Consider the following 24,379-nt stretch of genomic DNA (forward strand, 5'->3'; position numbering starts at 1 on the left):
TTTTTCCCCTGAAAGGCCGGGACTGCTTTAGCAGATTGCCAACTCCCGTAATCCCGCGGGCGCCGGATGCCTGGTCCGAGGTCAGTTAGGGGGATGCGTGCGGCCGGAGGGCCCGCACGGCCCCGCGCAGGGCCGGGGGAGCCGGGCGCCCGCCGCCGCTGACGCCTCTGCCTTTCCTTCCCGCAGCAGGGCCCGGGGGGCCGCGGCGCCCACCCGGGCGGCCCGGAGCCGCCGCCGCAGCCGCCCGCCGCCCCGCAGCCGCGGGAGCCCTTCGCGCCCAGCCACGGCAGCGCCTTCCACCTGCCCGAGCCCCAGCACGCCGCCGCGCTCTACTACGCCAGCTCCACGCTGCCGGCGCAGCGGGTGAGCTCGCCGCTGCCCGCCCAGCCCGGCGGCTCCCCCACCAAGCTGCCGCGGGCCGGCTCCGCCGCCGAGGGCGCCGCCTACGCCACCGCGCAGCGCCTCTCCTCCCCGAAGCAGTCCCCCAGCCGCCTGGCCAAGTCCTACAGCACCAGCTCGCCCATCAACATCGTCGTCTCCTCGGCGGGACTGTCGCCGTCCCCCATCCGAGTGACCTCCCCGCCCACCGTCCAGTCTAACATTTCCTCCTCTCCTATCCACCAGTTAAGCTCCACCATCGGCACTTACGCCACCCTGTCGCCTACCAAGCGGCTTGTTCACGCTGCCGATCAGTACAGCAAGCACTCCCAGGAGCTGTACGCCACCGCCACCCTGCAGAGGCCCGGCTCCCTCGCAGGTAAGACCGCGGCCGGCAGCGCCTCGGGTCCGCGGCGGGGGACGGGGCTGCGCGGTGCCGCCGCGCCCGCGGAGGGAGGCGGCGGAGGGCGAGGGACGGCCAGAGGTGGGCGGCAGGGCCGCCGGTCGGGGACAAGAGGGAAGGAGTGGGGGGCGTTTGGCAGAAGACGGCACTTGGGAGAATTGCGGGTGGGGTGCATCCCGAGTCGTGCCCGGAGATGCTGCCTGCCGCTGCTCCAGCAATGTACCTGAGTTCTCCCGGCTCGTCCCGCCCTCCCGGCGCCGGGCAGGTGTGCGAGCTGCCGGGGTGCGGGGCTCGCCGCGCTCCCCGCTGTGACCCGCGGTGCGGGTGGGGGTTTGTTACTATGGCGAATCTCTTCTCTGCCGCCATCAGAACCTCTGAGCCTTTTGCAGGGAATAGCTCTTCCCCGGATTTACAGGCGGCTCAGGCGTACTTGACAAGTTTGGGGTTACTTAGCAGGAACGCCTAGTGTACCAAGTCGTGCCGAGTAAGAGGCAGCGGTGATTTGGCTCCGAGTGCTCTTTGGGGAACAGGCTGTTACAGCTGATTTAATGTCTCTGTAAGTGCAGACTTTGAGTAGATCCAAGAAGTGAGATACTGGTGCGCTGTTCTCTAAATCATCTCTTTGCTAAACTGAGCATCCTTCAGGGGTGGGTTTTTTGTGTTCTCAAAATTTTCTGTTTCATTGCTATAGTAACAGCTGCTATGCTCATATGTTCTCTTGTGTGACATAAATAGATTTGAAGATAAATACGATCCATAAAGAAGTTAGGCTGATTTTATCAGTCAGGTACACAAGTCTCTTACTGAAGTGAAAACCTCACCCCCCTTTCTCCTCTCACCCACCTCCCCTCCCCCACTCCAGCTGTTGTCAGCATCCTATATAATTCCTGTGTGTCTAAACACACAGATGGAATTAACTAATAATAAAATGCAGTTTTGACCTATCTCCTTGTAATAAGTATTTGCTGGATTTTTTCCCTATTTAAAGGGCAGGGATTTAAAAACTTTATATCTTTGTATATATATATATAACACCACATTTTAATTTCTGAATGAGTAAAGTGACAGTATCATTAAATTAAGGTGAAATTCAAGATCTTGGTATGTTTATATTAAACCTATTGTCAAATACTGAGTCTCGCAATACAAAGCGGTTTATTTACAATTTATATTAATACAACTTCCTGCTATAGTCCAGCACACTTTTGGCTACAAGTACTAAATACTACCTTTGTACAGTGGAAATTTAGAATTGCCACAGACTTTGTGTTTTAGGAGTTTTCTAACTTCATTATATAGCAAGAGTTTGAGTCTAAGGAGGCATGGGTGGAACTGTCAGCGTCAAGGGAACGGAGAAAAAAATAGATTTTAAACTTACATACCTGTGGCTATGAGCTATTAGTATTTACCTTATTTTTCTTACCTTTATTCTAGGATAAAAGTCTTTGCTTTGGAAGTTTCTAACAGGCACAGTACTTTTTCCAGTTTATGGACTGTTAGCATTGACATTTGTGTTGTATTAGGGGTTTGGTTTTGGTTTGGTGGTTTGTTTTTTTTTAAGACGGCATCTCTATAGCACTGCAGCATCAAATCTATGATGATAGTTTAGCCCAAAACGTTTTTTTTATTTAGGGATTAAGGTGCAGCATAATAATTCTGAAGTCCTACAGAAGCTGTTTGTCCTAAGCTAGACCTTAAGGCTCTTTTGGCCTTCTTGACCAATAATGCTTTTATAGACATTCCTAATAGAATTTTCTACTTTGTTTTGAATAAAAGTTAAGGAACTGACATTAATTTTCTTGGATTACTTTTAAATAAAAGCTTTTGATAAGACTTCTGCATCTTGCATAGCCTGCATATGTTTAAAGCCTGCTGGAGGGCGTTGCCTGATTTACTGATTTATGACTTTGGTGAAAGAAAAAGCCTATAGGTGATACATGCATTTCAGAAATGGCTGTTGTATTTTTGTTTGGATTTTCCTATGGGAGGGAAGTAGTGATTGACCATTTGAGTTTGCTGTTGAGTTTGTAAAAATTGATAAAACAATGCTAACTTTGCCATGTGCTGTGCTGATCAGAACAAACATAACAATCTACCAGGTCACTCATCCCTGAGGGATTTGATTTTAAGATATGTCTTATTTTATAACAAATGGAAAATCGTGTAACTTGAGTAAGTATTAGATGTCAGACTTGGAGAGAGAAAGTGTTGTTACTTCAAAGACTCAGTGTAAGCAACAGTGTGTTAGTAAATACCCTTTTTTTTTCCCCACAGTGCTGACATGCCTTTCAAGTGGTCCTTGAAAGGAGCTCTGTCACATGATCCATTCTTTTGCAGAGGTTTCCTGTTGTGTGCTCCTACCCCTTATTTTCCACTGCCATTCTTATGCATGTTCCCCGTGGCCTCACTGCCATCCCAGAGTTACACATTTGCTAGCAGTGTTAAGTGCCTGACTAATCTTCTAGACTTTCACTGGATTCATTGTAGCTAAGGGACTACTCAGAGGCTTAAAATTAGCATATGCTTTAGAGTTAGCCAGGATCAGATGTTACAGATACTACTAAGGCAATCTTAATTTTTTCCTTTTTTTCTGTATTTTTGCTCAGAATAGGTTTGGAATTTCAGCTCTAAGTATATTGTATTTTTGTAGGAGTTTTTCAGTCATTGTGTTAGAAATCAAACCCACTGAGAAGCAGAGCAAGCAATTGTATTTTGAAATGCTAATGTTCAATAACATCCAAAACTTCTTGTTCAAAACATCCAAAGATGCGTTGAAGTTTTTTGGGGTTTTTGAGAGAGAGAGAGAGAGGAGGAGGAGGAATGGAGAACAGTTGTCACATTGCACTGATTGATGGCTTGCCTGCTGTGATTAATGTGAAGTTGCATTGGTATGTATGTGTCATCACAGGGATGATGTTATACTAAGTAATCTTTTTATATCCGGCAATAAAAAATAACTATTTGTAGTAATTACTAGAAACACAAATAATGCATTTGTTTTAATTATTTTTGCATTATACTAGAAATTTGTCCTGGAGCTATCTAGTTCATGAATACTACTGGGTTTCAGTGTGCTGAACAAGCCAAACTGGATCAGTGCCAGACTTAGATATTTAAAAGTGAACACATTCAGATAAGATCCATTTAAAAAAAAAAAAAATCAAGTAAAAAGTTACATGGATGACCTAAAACATAATCTGTGTGAGACTTAACTGAAGATACGGCATTATTTATATTAATTTCCTACAAATTTGATTATGAAACAACTTGAAATTTTAAAAATGGCAATTCTTAGACTTCATCCTGAATTTCAAATGAGACATCCAACAGTGTGCAATGACTCAGTTTTAACCGAGTAACCTTAGAAACATCTTCAGAAATGGCTTTTAGTCTAGTTATATTTGAGCTGCTGCCACTGCCAAGTGTGTGTGTGTATGGGTGTGTGTGTACATGTGTATATAGTGGCTCTGGTGAGTGTACATTTGCTGTGTTTATTCTTAGTCTAGCTGCTTCATTGCTATGATCTGCAATTACTGTTTTAGAAGTAGTTTCTGTTCTGCAGTGCTCCAAAGAATATCCAACCGTCTGTTTAAGCAGCAATCCAAATCCAGAAAGCACAGTTTGTAAATACCTTCTTGCATTTTCCACACCTGGACTGAGCTTTGGAGTGCTGCTGGGAGCCAAACTCACCAAAGCAGCCCATTTTGCCTGCAAGGAGTGTATAGGACAGCAAGCAGCAGAAACATGGGAAAACTCTTTTAGGAGGCAGGTCATGGCACACGTGCCCACTCTGCATGCTCTTCTGAAGCATCTCCTGGTGGGCAGAATCAGACAGTACTAGAGGAGTACTGAGTTTATTTAAGAGCAAAGGGAAAGGAGGCAGTCAAAGTGTGTTGTTCGGTGGTTTGTGCCTGAGGTTATGTGGCTGGGAGCAGCTTCAATGTTACAAAGGCACTCCTGCCTCTACATAGGGTTTAGGAAAGACTAGGGACATGTAAAGCAATAGAAAGTAGTTTTATGCATTACCTTTTATTGCAGAAAACTCAAAGGATAATAATCCTGCTTGAAGACCACACCATGTTTCATAAGCTGTACTAAAAGGTTAAGTTTAATAAATGAATGTTGGTGTGAATCACTTGATGTAATGTTAGATGGAAAGATTACACAGCTCTCTTTCATGTAGTGGTGACACATTCCACTGAAACAAGTGCTGCAGCATTCCTCTAGACAGCCCTGCTCCTACCAGTGTTGAAAACTTCAGTGCTCAGCCTGGTGTTTACAATCAACTTTCAAGTAAAATCAAAATGGAAAAGAATTTTTCCTTTCTGAGTAGGACTGTTTGTATGCAAGTGTAGTACTAACATAAAAATAACATGAGTTTATAAAAATGTGGCATGGGTTAATACAAAAAATATGCTTTCCACTCCTTATTGAGCAAAGAGTTCTAAATTTATCAGAGTCTTAATTGGCTCCTTCTGCTCCTTCGTATGCTTTGCCTCGCTCATCTCTCTCTTTGCTGAGGATTTTCCTTTACCCTTTCTCCTTCTGTAAGCTTTTCGCTGTATATGACATGTTGAACCTTGGTTTCCTGTTGGGGCTTATGGCAGGACTTCTGTTTGATGGTGAGTGTTGACATGTTAAAGCATGTCAGTGTGCAATTATAGGGGAACAGAACAGCTTAAGCAACTTGGTATGGGATAACTGATGTACATTACTACTAGCATGGATTGATGTTTCCTTTCGATTGCATGAAGGTACTGGATCGTCTATATATCACTAGTTCATTGCCATCTTTAAAAAATTATCTTGTTAAGTGTTAGAGGTCTCCAGTAAATCACACTGTACTTATTTTTGTGCTAGAAGAGCTGCATTACTGTTAATTTACAGCCAAAGTGAATCTAAATCACCCCAGAATTGAAAGTTCCCTGTACATTTAAATCCCCACCTGAGACACAGGGCTGAGCTAATAACATAGTCTAGGTGTGATATGACATTGTATTTTTTTGGGTAGGCAAGGAAGAAAAAAAATTAGATTTTTTTTTTTTTTTTTCTTTAAGATAAGCTCTTGGACCATCTATATGATTTATCTTAACAGAAAGGACACTCAGTCATTTCCCATAACTATTCTGTATTTTTAAAGAATCCTGTGAGTATCTCTTTTATAGGGAGAACCAAATTGCTTCATTAATTTAAACCAAAGTAGTTTTCCATAGAATTTATAAGGTTTTTTTTTTCCTTTGTTATTATTAGCTAGAAAATTCGTTTATCTACTGCCAGAGCCTTTACACATGAGAACACTGTTAATGCTCTTTTGTTCTGGGACAGGCACTGCAGTCTTAGGGGATTTTTCTTCTCCTTTTACTCTTGTTTGTTTTGAGACTCTTTCTTTCAGATAAGAAAATGAAGTGGATGATTTTGAGTAATATCCAGCAATATTTCAGATATTAATCAGAACATGGAATTTGGTGTCTTTCTGATACAAAATTACTTGTTTCCACATTGCAGCCTGGAGGTTAGATATGCTGGTGTTGCTTTGGAGTTGGTAAAAATATACAATTCAATGTTCACTTTGCTTTTATTTGTCATTTATTCTACCTATTTCTCTAGCAACAGTTATGTTTCTAATTGTTACAACTGAAACCTTTACAATGATGCTTAATTCCAGTTTGGAAAAGGTATATCCACAATAGACAGTATACAGCAAGAAAGCAGAAGGAATAAGGTGGATGACTTTGAAATATGTTCATAATGCCGTGATTTTTGCTCCTGTATCTTTCAGATTTAGATCACATTAAATTAATTTGTTAGTAGGGGAGGAATAATTGACAAGAGCCAAATACAGAAGCCCCATATGCAACTTGGAGCTAATGAACTTGATGTTGGCTCCCAGGGTGAGCAAACACAATAAATATGTCTAAACTTGGGTCCTGTTCTTTCACTGGTCACCACCTTTCCCTTTGCTTCCCATTCTTGATAAGGGACATTATTTGGCTGATCCTTCCAATGATCTTTCAGAGGGATGGTAAATCAAATAATATTGCAGACTAACAAGCTTTTTGGGCAAAGAGCACCAATCTGCAGTACTGCTGAAAATGGGTTCAACTTATATAAAGCTGCAAGTATTTTAACCAAATGATTGGAAAACTGTATGGCAGTGGCTGTTTCTGGGATTTTTGATGAATGTAACATCAGACATGCTTCTAGAGACTACTGAGGCCTGTGCTGTTGCTTGGTTACCACAAATGTGGTTTCTGGCCTCTGGTCCTGAACTTTAGCAGTGTACCCAAGAAGGCCAGGATTCAAATTTAAGCGTGCAAATCACTAAAAGAAATTTCTTAAGCATCAGAGCAGAATTTGAAATGTCTCTGCTTACATACCTGCTGAGCAGGAGGACAAGAAGGAGGTGAAGTTGACAAAAAGCTAACAGAGAAGAGTCTCAGTCCCTAGCAGAAGGATGGTTAAACAAAGAAGCTGGAATTTGCCTATTTTTATTGGCTACTGAAATCCAATGGAATGTATGAAGTCAAAGAGCAGTGTTTTGGGAACCTGACTTTATGGAACTTAGGTTAGAGCAATGGAAATACATTAACCAGTGTTGGCACTACAGTTCATATGCTTGTCTTGCTTATATTGATCTGTGTTCTTTTAGTATGACATTATAGGAAGATAATAGGGCCTCATAAACAATTATACATCCAAACTTTTGGGTCTTAAGGGTGTGCTAGTGAAGCTAAGTCTCATCCTTGCCTATTACAACCCATTTTTGCCTTCAGGTCTCAGTGGTGACCTCAGATACCTCTTGTCCTCTTCAGTTGCCAGGTGCGTGATTTTGTGCTGTAGGTCTTCAGCCTCAAACTCACTCCTTGAGAGCAGAGGAGAATGCTGTTGCATGGGATTGGGAGTATAAGCAAAGGCAAGGTCCCCTTCTATTAAATTTCTGATACTCAGTCTTATGTGGCATCAGTGAAAAGATTTATTTCTGCTGTAGGGTCTAAAATGGGATGAATGTTTGTCTTTCTTGTGCACTGGGCAAAGAAGACACATGTGAAACCTGCAGCTTCCTAAGTCTCAAACCCTGTTGCAAGGCCAAGTAACCTGGAATTGTTTGTTGCAAAAGTATTGATAAAAAATTACAGATATCTGATGTTCATCATGGTTTTTCGGTATTTAAGGGATGTGAGAACAAGCCCTTTGTTTTTACTGTGGTGGAAAACATCATCCTTTCTAGTTGCTGTGGCACAGAAACTGTTAGGAGTAGATGCTGAGATTTAGAAAGTCAGTATGCAGGTCATCAATAAAGTAAGCATTCATTTGTTGGCATATCTAATGGCTTTGTGTTTGCTGTGTGCACACACTCTCTTCAAAGCAGTGGAGGTGCCTCTGATCAAGAGTAATTAATCATGGCAGAAAGAAGGTGGCGAATAGGCAGTTATGGAAGGCCCCTTATTTAAGGCCAAAGCTTGGTTGGAGAGGTTGCCCATGTCTGCCTGCGCCATATGCAGAATGCTCATGGGTGAAACATGTTACTTGTCAGTGGTAACAGCTGCCAGAAGCTACACTGGGCCAAAAATGCTCTATAAGCAATCATGGGAGATAAATGAGGCAATTTTTCAGTAATCACGGGGTCAAATTTGAAGATCACATAGATGTGGAATACCTTTTGGTTTTATAAAAGTGATATTGGAGAGGAAAGAGAGATATTTTCTAATGATAATGAATTCATGGAGCTGTACATTATCTTAAGTGGTTAGAAGCAAAAGTCACAATTCAATATGCTGAAATGAAAAGGACCAAGGGATGACTAGTCTTACAATTATAAGGCATAGCATATGAAACTGCCAGTTGGATCACAGGGATTTTTAATAAGTACATCAAGTTGCAACTTACAGTGTGTTAGTGAAGAAGTGTCCCTGCCTGTCATGGTTTGACACCGGCACAATGCCAGTGCCCCCATGAAAATGTAATCTCTCAATTGAATGCTGTGAAATGGAATCGAGAACAGAGCAAAGCAGGCCCAAGCTTAATAACAGGAAAAAACTTTATTAAGCTACTACTATAAAAGAAAGAAAGGAAGGAAAAAAAACCCACACACAGATATCAAAATGAAAACCTTGCAAAGCATTCCTCCTCCCACCACCCAACTCCAACAAACCACAGTGAGACACAACCTGGACCCCAATCAGGTTTCCACCCTCCAAACAATTGATACTCAGTCCATCGAGGGAACAGAGTCTCTCCTGTGCCACAGACCCGCCAAGTAAACACAGCTGCCACATCCTGTGCTTCCATGTCACACATGGCACCGCCCGGAGAAAAAGTTTGCCATGGTGACCCTCTCCTTTCCATGCACAGTGCTCTCACCACCAATGCATGGATGGACAGACTGCTTTTAGGATTTTTCATTTCAAGGATGTCCTGCCAAGAGGGGAGAAAACAACAGTTCAGTCTTTCATTTTTTGGGACCACAGTCCCCCCCCCCGGGGCCAAGGGTCCAAGAACAGAGATCTTCTCCTTCTCTGAGGACAGGGCACACCACCACAAACCCCCTAATTTTCCTCTGTTCACTCCACTTCTGTCTTTTCCCAGCTGAAGCAGGTCTCTTGACTTTGCTCTGGCATCCTCCCAAAACACAGTCTCTCTTGGAGGAGAAGATTGGTTCAGTTTGTGGCCAACATGGAAAAGTCCAGCCAAAAGCCACTCCTTGTCCCCCTCCCATCTAGAATTCCTCCTTCTAACATCCCAGGGTCCAAGGTGTCCCTCTTCCTCTCTTTCAAACCAAGGAGGGGGAAAAAAAATTCACAAAGCTTTCATTTCTTAAGGAAGGGTTAAAAGTCTGGACTCCCCGGATGGCTCGATGACCAGACTCTAGCTCCAACGCACTGGGCACCTTGCAGCCCCCCACTACTCCTCCTTCCCCGTGGTGAATTGCTGATAAAACTGCCGCTGTCTCTTTCTCTCTCCCTCTCGGGAGAGAAACTCTGGGGGGGGGGGGGGGGGAACGGAGACATCCCAGATTTCTCCACCCTTCCATCTGCAGGGGCCAGCCCGGTTCCAGTCCCCTCCACCCTTGGGATCACCTCAGTCAGGCCATGGGGCTTCCCCTCCCCACCCAGCCACGGCTGGGCAGGGGAGGTTTGCACTGCGCGCTGACCGGAACCAAAGAGAGCGAGTTCTCCTGGGAATTCTGCTTTTAACCCCTCTGTGTTCTCAGAGGCGTGTCCACCTTCAATTGGTCAACATCCAAATTGACCTCTTCCTTCTGGAAAAAATTCTTTTTCCATGTCAAACCACGACACTGCCCATGACAGGGGTTGAAACTAATCTTTAAAGTCCCTTCCAACCCAAACCATTCTACAATGCTCTAATAGGAAAGTGCTATATTAGTTTGAATAGAAGTGGATTGAAATCTCATGCAATCCTCCCTTTACTGAGGAAATTTTTGCATATGGTTTGGCAGTGTATGTCTATGTCTTGCCTTATGGCCCCTTAACCTTTCAGTCCATCCAGGTGCAAAGCATCCCTTTTGTCAGCTAGCCAGCTGTGCTGCTCTCAGGCAGTAAAAGCTTTTGATCATCCAGCTAAAGCTGTCCCTGGGTTTAAAGAGTGTTGCCTGGGAGGAAAGTAAGGGTGGAGAAGGAGCTGTGACCCTCTGATACTAGGGTAGATTTCCTGTCACTGGAGAGCAAAATGACACCTCTCCATGGGGTCTTTCCCTACCCCACTACTTTCCTGAGCATCCTGGTTCAGTGGGAATGCAGTCATGTTTACATTTGATCACCAAAAGGTGTAGTGAGCTCTTCAAAGTCCTGGGAGCATGGTCTGTAAAAGGAGGGTGAGATGGACTCTTTCAGATAGTTGTGGGGGAAAAGATGGTGGAAGGGGACAAAATGACATCCCTCTGTATTGGGGCTAATATACTGTGGAGAAAGGGAGGACTGAGTGAAAGAAAAATTACAGACCTGCTAATCACAGTGCTCTTTGGACATTACAACATCAACCGATAAAAAGGAAAATAGAAGACATTAAGGTAGTAAATGGTTAATGGGATAATTTGTAACAGGAGTTCTCCAAAAACAGATTGTGCTGGAATGACCTGCTTACTGACCTTTTCTTAGATGATACTTGATGTCTTTCTATTTCCTGTCAGGGCTTTGAGTGTGGATTTTCTGTAGTGCCACTTGGGAAATGTTTAGTTAAGCTAGAGAAGATGGATATTCTTCCAAGAGTGTAGCTGGGCAGGGACCTGGGTAAAGGAACATTTTCAGTTTGTTATTTTGAAGATTGAAGTAATGGAAAGGAAGGGTACTCCTAATAAAGTTCCACAGGGAGAACTCTTGTCTACTTGAAAAATACTTTTTCATTTTATTATCTTGGCATAAAATCACAAAATAAAACAAGGAAACTTCTTGATATTGGAATATTAGGAGGCATTTTCTGAAGAGAGGAAGATAAATCCTGTGTAGAAAGATGGAAGTTGGAAGTATGGAAGGGAAAGAACTGAATTGGAGCTGAGGTAGTAATACACTTAATAGGTAGTTACATGTTTGGCATCTTTGGCTGAAGAGTAGGAAAATACCTATGTGACCTGGTTGAGTACAACATATCTCAGCCACCTGTATTAGGAACATAATAGAATATTTCACGGCCTCACATAACAAGCAAAATTGGGAGCATTACACAGGGTTAGGACTTCATCCAGTGAACTGCACACAGCTATGACCCTCTGTAGGCAAGAGACACTTTCTAGCCTTCATTTCTTCTGAACTGTCCTGCATGGATTATCAAGAAATAAAGAAGGTTGTTGTACACAGACCTGACTTAACATGTTTCCTCCATTTCTTAACAGAGAAGAGGCTGCTAGATTACATAGCTTCTCACAGTAAATAGAGATTATTTGCTAAGAGTGTTGAATCCTGGTAAGACTAATTAATTTGATGGAGTCACTTTATTTGAAAAAAAGACATGATTAGTTGAGTCCCTGCAGCTTGTAGGATAGTTCATCTCTGCCCATGGTGAGGGGTGTTTGAAACGAGATGATTTTTAAAGTTCCTTCCAACCCAAGTCTTTCTATATTTCTATAATTCATCTGACCAAGGAGGGAGTGAGAGCTAAAGGTATCTTCTGAGTGGCTTTTTACCATCAGCCTTTGATTTTAGGGCTTTAACTAACTATCCATGATGTGTTTGACTGGAGCATCTTTGTCACTAGTGCTTCTCCATTTTCCCTCAAAAGATTTGAACCCAATAGCCCTAGTGAATACAGTGACCCCCCGAGCCATGATTGCACTTTGTCTGGTCTCTGACCAAACTTCAAAGTTTTCAAGGTTTATTCATTGAAATTTTGCATTTCTTTCTGTCTGAAGTTGTAGTTCCTGTGTTGCTCATGTCATCCTTGTCTGTGTTGCATCTTGAGATGCCTTTGGCAAGAATCAGCTAATGCTGAACATAACTGAGCATCTCCTCCAAAGTGATCTAGTTTGTGTTCTACTATACTTAAGATCTTATCTTGTGAATCCAGAATTAACTGTTTTAGCTGAAAAACCTTTTTTATCTGAAGTTTATCAAGGTTGGATTGCATGTCACTGCTTTTTTCAGTCAGCAGTAGATTTTGGACCACTTTTGTAAAATCAGGCAAAACTTGATGCACATGTCTTCAGCCAGCCATATGGCCATGGACGTGTTGGCTTCACAGGCAGGGCAACCATTTGACATGCAAATAGTGTCAATTTGCATTTATGAATAACCAGTAACTAATGGTGTGACACTTCAGAATGCCTCAAGTGCTTGTCACCTTTGGACTACATGAATCGCCTTCTTCTAATTGAAATTACTGTTAAAGCCGTTCTTGAAGCTGAACACTCCCAGTAGTTTATTGTAAACTGCTGTGAACACATTTCTTACATTTTGTATCTTAGATCTGCTTTCCTTTTGCCAGTGACCTTCTTTCACCATTTGTCACCTGCAGCATTTGTCATGGCCGTTTCATTTTATCATGGACTCTCTGCTGGAGTGACAGCACTCTTTCAGCCTAAGGTCCTTTTCTGGCCATGCTTTTCAGCAGTAATCTGAGTTTGTGAGGTTAATTGCAAAGTCTGTTTTGCTGTGTTTTTTTTTCTTTTTTTCTCTGATCTCTTTTTTCCTTTTTTTTTTTTTTCCCTTATAATAAGTTACTGCTAAAATAAATCTGTAGCTGTCCATTTCCTCCTTTGCTTGTTGCTTATTGTGGAAGGTTATACTTATGGTATTTTTCTCAGTCTTTGGAAGTTGGATACTAAATGCATGCTATTGAGTGATTTTTACATTAGTAAGAATAATGAAATAAAAGAGAACTTTATTTTATGGGATGCAATGATTATGTCAGCATAAATTTTAAGTCCTTGAGCTACTCGTGTTTTGGTGTTAACAGTATTCCTTTTCTTTGTCTTTACATTCAGCATTTCTTTTATTTAGAGCATCCCTGTTAGAATTGCTTCAAATTATAATGTCTTTAGTAATAGATTATTTTAAATTTTTTAGCAGAAGTCTCAATAGGTACATAATAGAAACAACCTAAAACCATCTTGAATAATGGTACAATAATCTTTTGAGCATAATTCTAAAAGTGGGTAATTGTTGGTCTAAACTTCTTTACAGGCATAAATAAATTCTTTAGTTAGATTGTATTCAAATTGATTATGTAAACATTTAAATAAAATGTCCATGTTTAACTCTCATATTTTAAATGCAATGAGTCTCAAATGGATAGTGAAAACTTGATGAGTAATAGAGTATTCACAGAATATCCAGTGATAACTTCCCTTACTTGAATTTGGCATTGAGAAAAAGATCAATATAATAAACACCATTTTTTTCTCCTGGAACATCACATACCTCATGTCTTGGTGTGAAGTCTAGAAACCACGGACTTCAAGTAAGTATTCACTGAGGAGAAAGCCTCTGTGAGGAGAAAGTGTTTAACATTCTATCAAAGATGACCGTACATGAAAGGACAAATACTACCAATACTTTTCTCTATTCTCTTACTAAAAGGCAAGTTTGAATATACAAAGAGTTACAGATAAAATTTCCAAAAGTTAGTATTGTTCAGACCTCTAATAATGTGTAATCTTCTTGTAAGAGGAATTAAAAAAGATAAGTTGCCAACACTTTTCTGTGAGCAAACTCCAGATGCAGTGTCTGAAATTTCAGCTGTGTCTGCCAGAAACTGGAGCACAGGTTTTCAAAACGAGAATATTCACAGTAAGTTAACTGTAACTTTTTAAAAGGTGCATGTGTGATCAAGATTCGTTAGAACTATGTTTGCCTTTTCCCTGTTAGCAGGAAAACGACCCAACCTCTTGGACCGGTGAACTTCTAGGAAGGACATTACAATTAGATAAAGAATTCAGGTTGCCCAGCAAAAGCCAGTTGAGGAATACTGTAGTTGGGTAGACTTGACACTTCATTACCCATTTGAGTTTTGTTTTCTCTTGTTACATTTTCCAGAGTGTTGCACAGTGACTGTTTGTTTGTTTTTTTTTTTTTTGTTTGGGAGCCACTGTTCCAAAAAGCACCTTCCTTAAAAAATTCTCTAAAAATCTTGAGAATTTCACTTCGAGTTGGATTTAAACTCTAGATATTCTTTCTGTTCCCTGTGCAGGGAGGAGTTGATGTGGAAAGGTTTTCCCCTTCCCCCTGCACCAGAGCTGCTGTGAGAATTTGCTCCATTTAAGGTTGACTGAGCTGATGCTTGGTTTGGGGGAAGGTTTCAGAATTGCTGGGGTTTTTAGCTGCTGTGCTTTTCCACAGTGTTAAACATGATCAGAAAGCTAAATTTTCACCAGCAAGCATTAGTACAATAGTGCCTGATTTGTTTTGCTGGAGGCAGCAGTGCTTCTTAGCAAACCACTCATGATGCTGGAAGTGGTCTCTAGCCCTCCAAAGACTTTTGGGGTTTTGGATGTTTAGCCTATACTGCTGCTTAATCAGCAGAAATTGGATCTCCAAGTTTGCTTAAGTACAGCTTTGTGAAAGAAGGAAGACACAGCCTTTGGGAATTAAGGATGCACTGTTACTTCCCTTTGGTTTGCAGTTCTTGTCATTGAAGCATTCACTGTGAGGCTTCATAGTCTATCCCATGGAGGGTTTTTTTTTCTGGATATTTGCTTTTGGGGCATGTCTCATCAAAGTACACCAGTATTTAATTCCTTTGCTTGGTGAGTTGAATGCATTGCCACAGCCCCTGCATCAGCCTAGAGCCCATGGTGCAACACAAACTATTAGAGTTAGAATTTGAAATAATATTTTTTTAATCTTTTCTAAGATCAAGATAAGCAAAACTTCAAAGATCTCTGCTGCTACAGAGGCCTAATACTTTTTTCAATTGTCATGTAGCTGTGGTGATCTATCCAAAGAGCTTCTGCAGAGCTGCTTGGCCGTGTTGCTTAGTAACATCATCCTATTGCTCAGCACTCAGCCCTCACTCAAAGTGGGTAGCAAGCAGAAAAGTTAAGAACAGTGATTTGTATAACCATATAGCAGCATCTGTTCCCATTTGTGCATGGGACTTCTTTCCCCTTTTCTTGTAAAATTGGCAGGGCTGAGGGGCATGGAGGAGGCAGAACTTAAGAGAGGAGAGTGAAAAAAAACCAAACACAAAGTAACACCCAGTATGATCATTTGCTGAATGGTTTAAAAAAAAAAAAAATCTTTTACTTCCTTCCCAGCTGAAGGCATATTGTTGATGTATAGTGGTAGTTGCTTTGGAGCAGTTTCTGTTTTTAGTTTTTTCTTCATTGACAGTACCCTAGATGAGAAATGAAATAGGAATTATCTCCCTAAACTTGTCTGTCACATTTAATCTGCTATTTCTTCCTGGCTACATTTGCCTCTTATATCTTTTCTCCCAGTCAAACCTTTCTTTTCCACTAGCAATTTATTTTTGATAAAATGTTGTAAGCAGGTGAGTGCTTTTCAACAGAATGAAGGCAGTAGCAGAAAGAAGAAAATGCTTGGGATGAGGTACAAATTTATAGTGTTGTCCTTCCGTTTTCTGTATATTCTTAGAATAATTGTAACTGATACAATACTTTACGGTGAAATTAGTTTGCATGGCTAAAATCACAGACTATTTAAAGATATTTCTACCTTTAGTTTTCTTTTAAACATTCTGAGAGGTATAATGGATGCCAATATTTGGTTAAAACCATATTAACTTAATATTTGGTTAGTTTAAATGGGATAAATGTGAGTACTCTTATAAGACACAATAAACTTTTTTGAATGATCTTTAAATTTTATTTGGGGCCTGTTTATTACACTTATAAAAGTGTAATCCCTTTTTTCCTCCTTCCCTTCTCTATTTTTAGCACTAATGTGAAAACTGCTGGCCTTAGTCCAGATGTTGATTTTGTGGTGTCCCTTAAGCAGCCAAAGCCAATCTGTTTTGAGGAGACTTTTCTAAGATACTTAATCTGGTTAATGGACAAATTATGTCTGGGAAGTTCCACAGTGTGAGCTGAACGTGACAGTATCCTGACGGTGACACTGCTAATAGGTTTGACAGTGCAGTTAGAGTTTGCAAGGAGCTCTGCAGACCAAGCATCATATTGCACTTCAGTATTTTAAGGAGAAAACCAGAGGAAAAACAATCTAAGATACTGACAGGTGAGGCAAGGCTGTTCTTTTAGTTCTGGGGACTTGAATATCGAGGCAGATTTTTTGTTTGGTGGTGAGCTTCTGTAGTGTGGGCTGAGGATGCCAAAGTAGTATATCTGTGGGGTTTTTTTCAGGCATCCAGAGTTTGATATCAGTTGAAAGATGTCATGTGTAATTAGTCAATTCACTGAGGGCATTATTTCTTCCTGTATCTGTACAAATAGTTCTGAATCAGAGAGAGAATGATGTAGTGAGAATGGAAAAAGTGTAAAAACAAAAATAAGTTTTAATTCAGAGCTTTCATTAGTTAATCTTCCATTCTAGTATTTTGGGACTGAAAAAATTGATACATTTGTGTGTGTAGTAAAATCTAAACAGGTGAGAATCCTGTGTTTTAAAAATCCGTAAACTCAGTTAAAAAGAATTCACTGGGGACCATCCTGGTTCTAGTGACTGCAGATTTTGGTGTGCTAGGGGCCCAAGCTGATGTACAAAGGTGTGCATTAGCTGGAACTGCCATATGGCCTGTCATGTCTTACTGGTTAATTTAACCATCTGTCATGTCTTAACAATTTGTATTCACTTTCAGTAGTCAGGTTAAAAGGGTATTCTTCTCTTTGGTACTTTTCTTCTCTTTTGGTAATTTTCATCATAGATTGCTGTTACATTTCCCTTATCTGAGTTCTATTAGGTTTATTTATAGTCATATTATTTGTAGATCATACTTTCCTTTTCCCATGTTATGATTAGAAGATGCATACATTCAGGCAGGCATTTTGGAGATGTTTCTGCTTAAATTTCTGGCACAAAACAAAGTCAGTATCAAAACTTGAGCTGTGAATGTGTGACTCCACTTCTCCTCCTGTTCACTTCTAATTCTGCACTTATGTTCACATCAATTTCTTTACTATGTAAATTAAAATAGGTTAGTGTCTGTAAAACAGGTTTCATAACATATGAGTTCAGAGTGAAAATCCCACTGTTCATATGCTTCTCACATGTTGCGTTTTCAGAATTGCAGTGAAGCTATGACCTGATCTACTGTATATATATATATTTATTTACTAAGTAGCATTATTATTATGCTGCTATTTATTTCATAGTAGCATTTCAGGACAAGCATCTAAGAGAAACATATATCAAAAAGGGTTTTCAGCCATGATGTGCTGTTTAAATTAAAAAGTTCTTTCAGTCCTCTGAAAATCATGCAACATGTCAAAGCCACAAAATTCCTATGATTCTTTTTCAGATTCTGTGCCTGCAAGCTCTTACCTCAATGATGGGCTTATTGCAATTTTACCATAGTCTGGGGTTGCTTGTTGTTTGATGTTTTGGGTTTTTTTAAACTTGTAGTGTAAGCCATATTGTCATTATATTTAAAATTAAGATTCATGCAGCCAGCTGTGCATCTTTAATCTTCCTTGTCAAAAAGATGCATCTTCTAAGTACAAAGTGTTGTAGTGTGTTCAGTCTGATTTTGGTACTTAGATGCTCAAGTAGCCAGAGGTCTGCTGTGTGTTGAAAGGTGTGGGGTTGCAACAAAGTTTAATTAATTAAGTTGTTAACATGTAACTGATAAGGGGTAATACAACGGTTGTTGATCTTCAGCTCGTGTGTCACTAATGGTGTTCCTCCATCATATACATAAGGCAATTGTTTAACAGGAGTCTTGATCAATGTATTTAATGATCAAGGTTCTGAATGAGGGCTGAATGGTATATCTGGTCAAATCTTAACGGGTTTTTTTAACACTGAGATTATCACTTGCATATTTTGTGTTTCCAAGGAGCTCTTAAATCCTGGACAGGAGGACAGTACCATATGCTCTTGCTATTAGAGATGTTTAGAGAGTATCATGACTTTGGAGGACTTCTTAAAGCTACAGCAAGGCAGAATGACAAGTTATAAAGCCTTTCAAAGCAGGCACAAATAAAAACTGTCCAAGATTTATTAGAGCATATGCAATTCCCATGCTCCATTAATTTCAGTAATTTTAGTGTCTTTAATTTCTTGCAATGACAAATGCCAATATATTGGTTTCCTTTATTGACCTAAACTATTAGATCAGCAGTGTCACTCAGACATGTCAGTTGTATTTATTTTCTTGACAGCCTGCACCAGTTCTGAAGAGCAATTAGGGATTATTTGGTGTATTTCTCTCATTTTACACTTATCTGATTACTGTATTTATCTTCCTGTGGGAAGTGAGTCTTTGTCAAAAAAGAGTATTTTCTTAGGAAACAATTATTTCTCTATACTGCTGAGGAATGTATCTAACTAATGTGGAAAAATTTAGCTATTAGGGTGGGCATTTTTCAAGTGTAAAGAGTGGGGATTGACTTTTTGATCCAATTTGATAGGAATGCACTTTTCATGTGTTCTTTCTATTGCCCCTCTTGAATGTGGGAAGAGAGGAAATACCACATGTAGGAATGTGTATTTTCATCTGGACAGTTCTAGGTTATCCTTGTTGTCCTAATCCAGTTCAGCTGGCTGGGTGCTCATGTGATACCCCGGTGGAACCTGGCCACAGATGACTCGTAAAAGCTCCACAGTGATGCAGAAAATAGGATGTTCCACTTGCTTTCAGGTTTCAGTCTTGGAGGTTTCAGAAGACAGAGAAGACTCTCCTTACTATATGCTGTTGTTCATATAGTTAATCAGTTTCTGTTAAAAAAAAAAATTAACTTTTTTTTTCTTAATTTGGTGCCTCTCACAGTTATTTTAGAGCTGTATAGTCTATATACCTTTTGCTGTGATTCATCTCTGGCGTTGCAATCAAATAATTTCTTAGTCTTTTGTCAAACAAGATTGGACTATTGGAAAAATTGTTTAATGGATGGTTTCTTGAGCCTCTAAATAATGGTTTAGTTCTTGGTGGTTTGGTTCGGTTTGTTCGGGCTTTTTAAATTAATCTACTACCCCACTTTTTGACCACCATGATCATGAGAGTTCTAGCTATGCTCTGGTGCTGAATACATCATCTGTAAATAACGACTAGCAGGACTGAGAGTTTAATAATGACTCTTTGAACTTGAGCACAGACCTGCCTGCGAATGGGCTTGATGCGTGATTAGGTCTCTGAAAGGAACACAGTGCTGCTGTCAGGGCGGGCTGGTCAGGGAGTAGGGCTGAGTCCATTTCAGAATATGTAGGAGAAAGGTGCGTGTCCTTGAAGCACATCACTGGTTTGATTTCAGGCAACCTGGAGAGGTGCAGTGCTATTAGTGGGTTGAAGGGCTGGCAGCTGGATAAGAACTGGCCTTGACGAGTACAGTTTGGGGGGAGCCCACATTCAAACCTCTAGGTTTGAGGAAACCACTTCTGAGAGCGGTGAGCCTCCTTAATGTGAGACTGCTTGTGGGCCTTGCCGATCTTATCTTCTATTGCATCCTGGTAGTATATTGGTTGCTGCTTTTCCACTCTGACCTGGTTGCTTTTCCAACCATTCTGAGCTTCAAACTGCTTTAATGCAAGAGTTTTTGAAGGCAGTGATGCAGATTGGCATGCGGCTTTGAGTAGAAAAGGATGTAGCTGTTGGCTGCTAACCCGGGGTACACCTCTCCTTCTCAGTAACATCAGTTCTTTGAGTTCATGGTCTTTGTTTTGATCAGCTATCTCAACTGTCTGTCCAGTGCCTTCCTAAGGAGCAGAATAGGGTGGAAGGCTGATTGTGTAGATGAGGTGGTATTCAGTTGTCTGAAAACCCCAAGTTAACTGTGTGACCTTTCCTGGATAGAACTCTTGGTATGACAGCTACTAGTTGATTTTAATATTTAAATAAAATATGCAATAAAAACGTGTTGCTCCTCAGTTGAGACTTTAATAAATTAATACGTGGAAAACTTCTAGGAGCAACTGAAAAGAAATTTTAAATCAACTTGCTGTTCTAGTTTTTTAAATAACAACTTAATAGAAACATTAAAAAGTATGATGGTGTTAAATCTTTTCATAAATCTTCTTATTTATTGTCTTTTTAACTGGATTTAGGAACCTTCAAGGGTGGTAGTTTTTGTGCTTAAATATTGATATGTGATAATTTGGAAATAGTGTAATTTGGAAATAGTGTAATTTGGAAATTGCATACAGAAAAGTATCATTTTTGCTGAAAACTTAAAGTGTTTAAGAGACATGATTTTAAAATGGCCTTAATTTCTGAGATTTGAGAGTGGTTTAATTTCTAAGATGGAAATATTTTAGTTACCTGTAGAAATCTTCATTTTTCTGAAGTGTTAGAGGGATAGTGACAGTTACTCCCTGATAGGGTTTTAATTCTTGAAATTCCTGGGGGGGATGCTCAGTCATAATGTTGTTACTCAGGTACGTTGAAGTTGTTTTTAGATTGCCACTTAACTCTTTTCAGTCAAATCAGGTTAGTTAAATGTTTTGGTCAAGAAGTTTCTCTGATTATGCATGTACTTACTGTTTAGTACAGTAGTGTTAAAGTCTTAATTAGGTGTATAATTTGCAAATAAATCTCTGTTCAATATTATCATAATAAACTAATATTAAGCTTCTGTTTAGACTAGTATCATCACTTGCAAGTGCAGAACTGTTGGTAGAGTATGAATTAAGCCCACCTCACCAGAAGATTATCATAACATGCTGCTATCTGGGTTATACTGCTACTGAGTTCAATGGGAAAAATCTTTTGGCTTACAGGAAGCTGAGTTAGGAAGAAAATTTATTGTTTGAAAACCACCATTAATTTGTATGTGGGCAAAAGAACCATACTGTTTCTAAAATAGGTTGTAATTCTTTATTCTGCAGCAAGTCTGATTTGTTGATGCACTGTTAAATGTCTGAAATGCTCTCCTCTATTTTTTCTGTATGTTTTTCTCTGATACAGATTGAGCCAAATATGCATTGAAATTTGGACATAATCACAACAGGCTGTTTTTCAGGCCACTCTGAAGGATACTAGAACCTGGGGGGAGCAGTTCAGCTGTTCTGAAAATTGGTCTCAAGGGTGCAGGGCTAAAGCGCCCTTCAAAAATGTAGACCATGATGAATTCAATTCTGTAATAGTAATATCAACTGTGTGGATAATTGCTGTCGTTAGAGATAAAATATTTGGGATTCTTGGCAGACTTTCCTGTAAGGGGAGCAACAGAATTACTTTCAGCAATGTGCTAATGGCAAGTCAAACTGAAAAATGTTTGAAGGGAAAAACATGCAAATAGGGCATTCCACTAAAAACATGCACGGAGTTGAAAAATTCAGAAGAAAATATGTATATGGCACAAGTTGATTAGAAGAAGGAAAGAGAATAATTTATTCTCTTCTCCAGACAATTTGTATTAAAATTTAAGTAATGTGTCAGCCTTATTTCCATCTGATGTTGCTATCTCACCTTACTTTATATCTGTGCTTTGCATTTTACAAGTAGCGTCTGTTTATGCAACAAAACCACTGCAAACACAATGATTGTGGCAGAGGCTTTCAGCAGCAATGGCTATACCCATAGTCTGAGCAGTACAAGATCAGAAAGTGGAGCATTCCCTCCATCCAGGATTTCAACCTCACAGAACTAGCAGCAAGGACCTGAACAGTTGTATCTTTGTTCCTTTTCTGAACACTTAAGTAGCATGTTACCACTTTGTGATATAGATCTGACATTTGCAAAGTGTCATTTGCATACTTATTGCCTACTTTACTTTATTCTTACCTTCAAAATGTGTAATGTTTGTACAGCATCCCCATGACTCTTCTTGCCAATCTTAAAAACAGACCACAGAGATGAAGTACCTGAGTGGCAAAAGGGTTGAAGTGACAACTTCAGTTACAGATGGAAATATACAAGTCTCCTTTTTAAATATTCTAATATAATCTGTTTTTAATAGTAGAATAAGATGTTTTTATAAAATCGCATTTGATCTTGTTATTTACCAAAAAAATAAACAAGCTATATCCTTAAAATGTTTTTTTAGGGGGCGTGTTTAATTTATTCATTCTCAGAAGTCTTAGCAAATTGATTTTTTTTCAAAGTGTTAAAGAAAAAATGTTGATAAGGCACACCATTCTATTGCAATTTTGAGAAGCATTCAAAAGATCAGCCTTCATGTAAGACTACATCAATTCATCAGCTCCAGCTTATTTAATCTATAGATCTTCAGATATGGGCATAACATGTGAAACTCGTTCTGACTGCTGCTGCTTTTTTCTCCCCAACCCTCCTACCTCCCCGAGTCCTGGACCTGTTGAGTGGAGGACATTCCTGAGTTGTAGAGCTTTTGCCTTTTCTTGTTTGTTCGTTTTTGTTTGTTTTGAGTTGTTTTATTGGGGGGGTATGGGTTTGGGCTTAATTTGATTTTGGGATATTTTTCTTTTTGTTTTTTGACGGGGGGAGAGGTGGGGGTTTTTTTCCTTTTTTTTTTTTTTTTTTTTTTTTGAGAGGAAGTGGTGGGTTCTTTGCTCTCTGTTTAAGAAGAGATGATAATTGTTGCCATGTGAGACGGGCACCGGGCGGGCGCCTGTGGGAGCACGGCAGGAGGAGGGGAGAAGCAGCGGCCGCTTTTCCCCTTTGGCTCTGCGAGGCTCAGTTCTAGCGCGGGAACAGACAAAATGGCGACACGGGACTCGGGTGCAGACACGTGTTTATTGTGGGAGCGTGTTCCCGAGACACCGGGACACCGACCGAGGGTTGGTTATACCCCGTGTCAGGGGCGGGGAACATGAGCCACGGCCAATGGGATGGGAGGCAGTGGAGAGGGGCAGGGAAACCCTGGAGGCCCTGGGGAGGCAGGCAGGGGCGGGGACCAGACCACGTGGCGAGGGCGAGTGATAAGGGAACAAAGGGTCGGGACAAGGGACCGCGGGGGGAGGATGGAGGGACAGGCTGGGTCGCAGGACAAAGGGGGAACACGCGGGAAGGGGGGAGGGGGAATGAGGAGGGGAAGAAGAGAAAATTACAAATCCCGCAACTCAATCTTTTGAATTTACATAAAGGAAAGGGTAAAAACAAATTAGTAACGTTACAAATTACTGAGAAAACGTAAATCGAGAGACATCAGAAAGTGATAAACCATAGTTACAATGAATGGGGCAAAAATCTTTTCCACATTACAATTTAAGATAAAGAGTACAAAATTATCATAAACACATTCTGTATCAAGGATGAAATCAGGATTCTTGACTCAAAGCTTGTAGTTTTTGAATTCTAGCAGGGCAGAATCAGGCAGCGAACAGCAACGTGGTTTCTCCAATTTGATTATTTGATTGCGAATTTGGCATAGCATTGCGGGCAGTAATTAGAGAGGATGGTCTTTCCTTCTATAAGATATAACTCAATCCAAGAAGTTATTTCCAAATTATCACAAGCAATGGGGAAAACTTGTATTGAAATAATAAGGGAACTTTGGGCAAGGTACATTTAGAAGATGGGATAAAGGGTGAACTTGGGCACCACTGTTTCAGGGGAAAAAAAAACAGTGGAGCTCTGGTCCAGGCTTCCAGCTCCACTCCCTTCAAAGGGGGCCCCCACCACAGCAAAGGGGAAAGCTCTCTTACAAAGGGAGGTCCTCTAACGGAGGGGCCCCTCCGGCAATCTCTCCCATCAGAGGGGGGCCAGAAGAAGGACTGAGGGATTAATCCAATCTTGCCTCCCCCCCAGTAGGGGCTGGCCTCCCTGCAGGATGGTGCAGGGCAATTGGGGGAGGGGTGGGGCTGGCAGGAAAACGTGGGCGGAAGAGAAGGATCAAGGCAGGAAAATGGGATCCCTGTAGCGTGGCCAGTGCCATCTTGGGAGGGGGTGCCGGGTGCACTGCATCTCGCCCGGGGAGGCACGGCCAATGCCACCCCTAAGGGAGGATAACAGTGTCTGGCAGGGTGTTTGGGGAGGCTCGGCCGCTGCCATCCCCAAGGGAGAAGGTTTGGGGAAGTCCGTAGGGAAAAGGGAAGGGAGGGCTTAGCAGAAGCTGAAGAGGAAAACTACAGGAGAGGAGCCTGACACGGCTGGAAGCTG

The 24,379-nt window shown here is 40.9% G+C and overlaps 1 protein-coding gene across 8 annotated transcripts in view; it reads left to right on the forward strand.

Moving 5' to 3' along the window:
- The window catches only part of CTNND2 (catenin delta 2), a 644,065-nt gene that overhangs the window by 363,206 nt on the left and 256,480 nt on the right, over nt 1-24,379 (forward strand). For 6 of the 8 annotated variants that reach the window (XM_085573606.1, XM_031503967.3, XM_031503965.3 and 3 more), the window contains one exon: nt 187-757. In XM_085573606.1, the coding sequence (XP_085429732.1) occupies nt 187-757 (571 nt within the window). The remainder of the gene's footprint in view (nt 1-186; nt 758-24,379) is intronic. The other 2 variants (XM_031503970.3, XM_085573605.1) reach the window with 1 other exon arrangement.

Source organism: Lonchura striata, chromosome 2 (assembly GCF_050655825.1).
Source record: "Lonchura striata isolate lonStrDom1 chromosome 2, ASM5065582v1, whole genome shotgun sequence".
Lineage (NCBI taxonomy): Eukaryota > Metazoa > Chordata > Aves > Passeriformes > Estrildidae > Lonchura > Lonchura striata.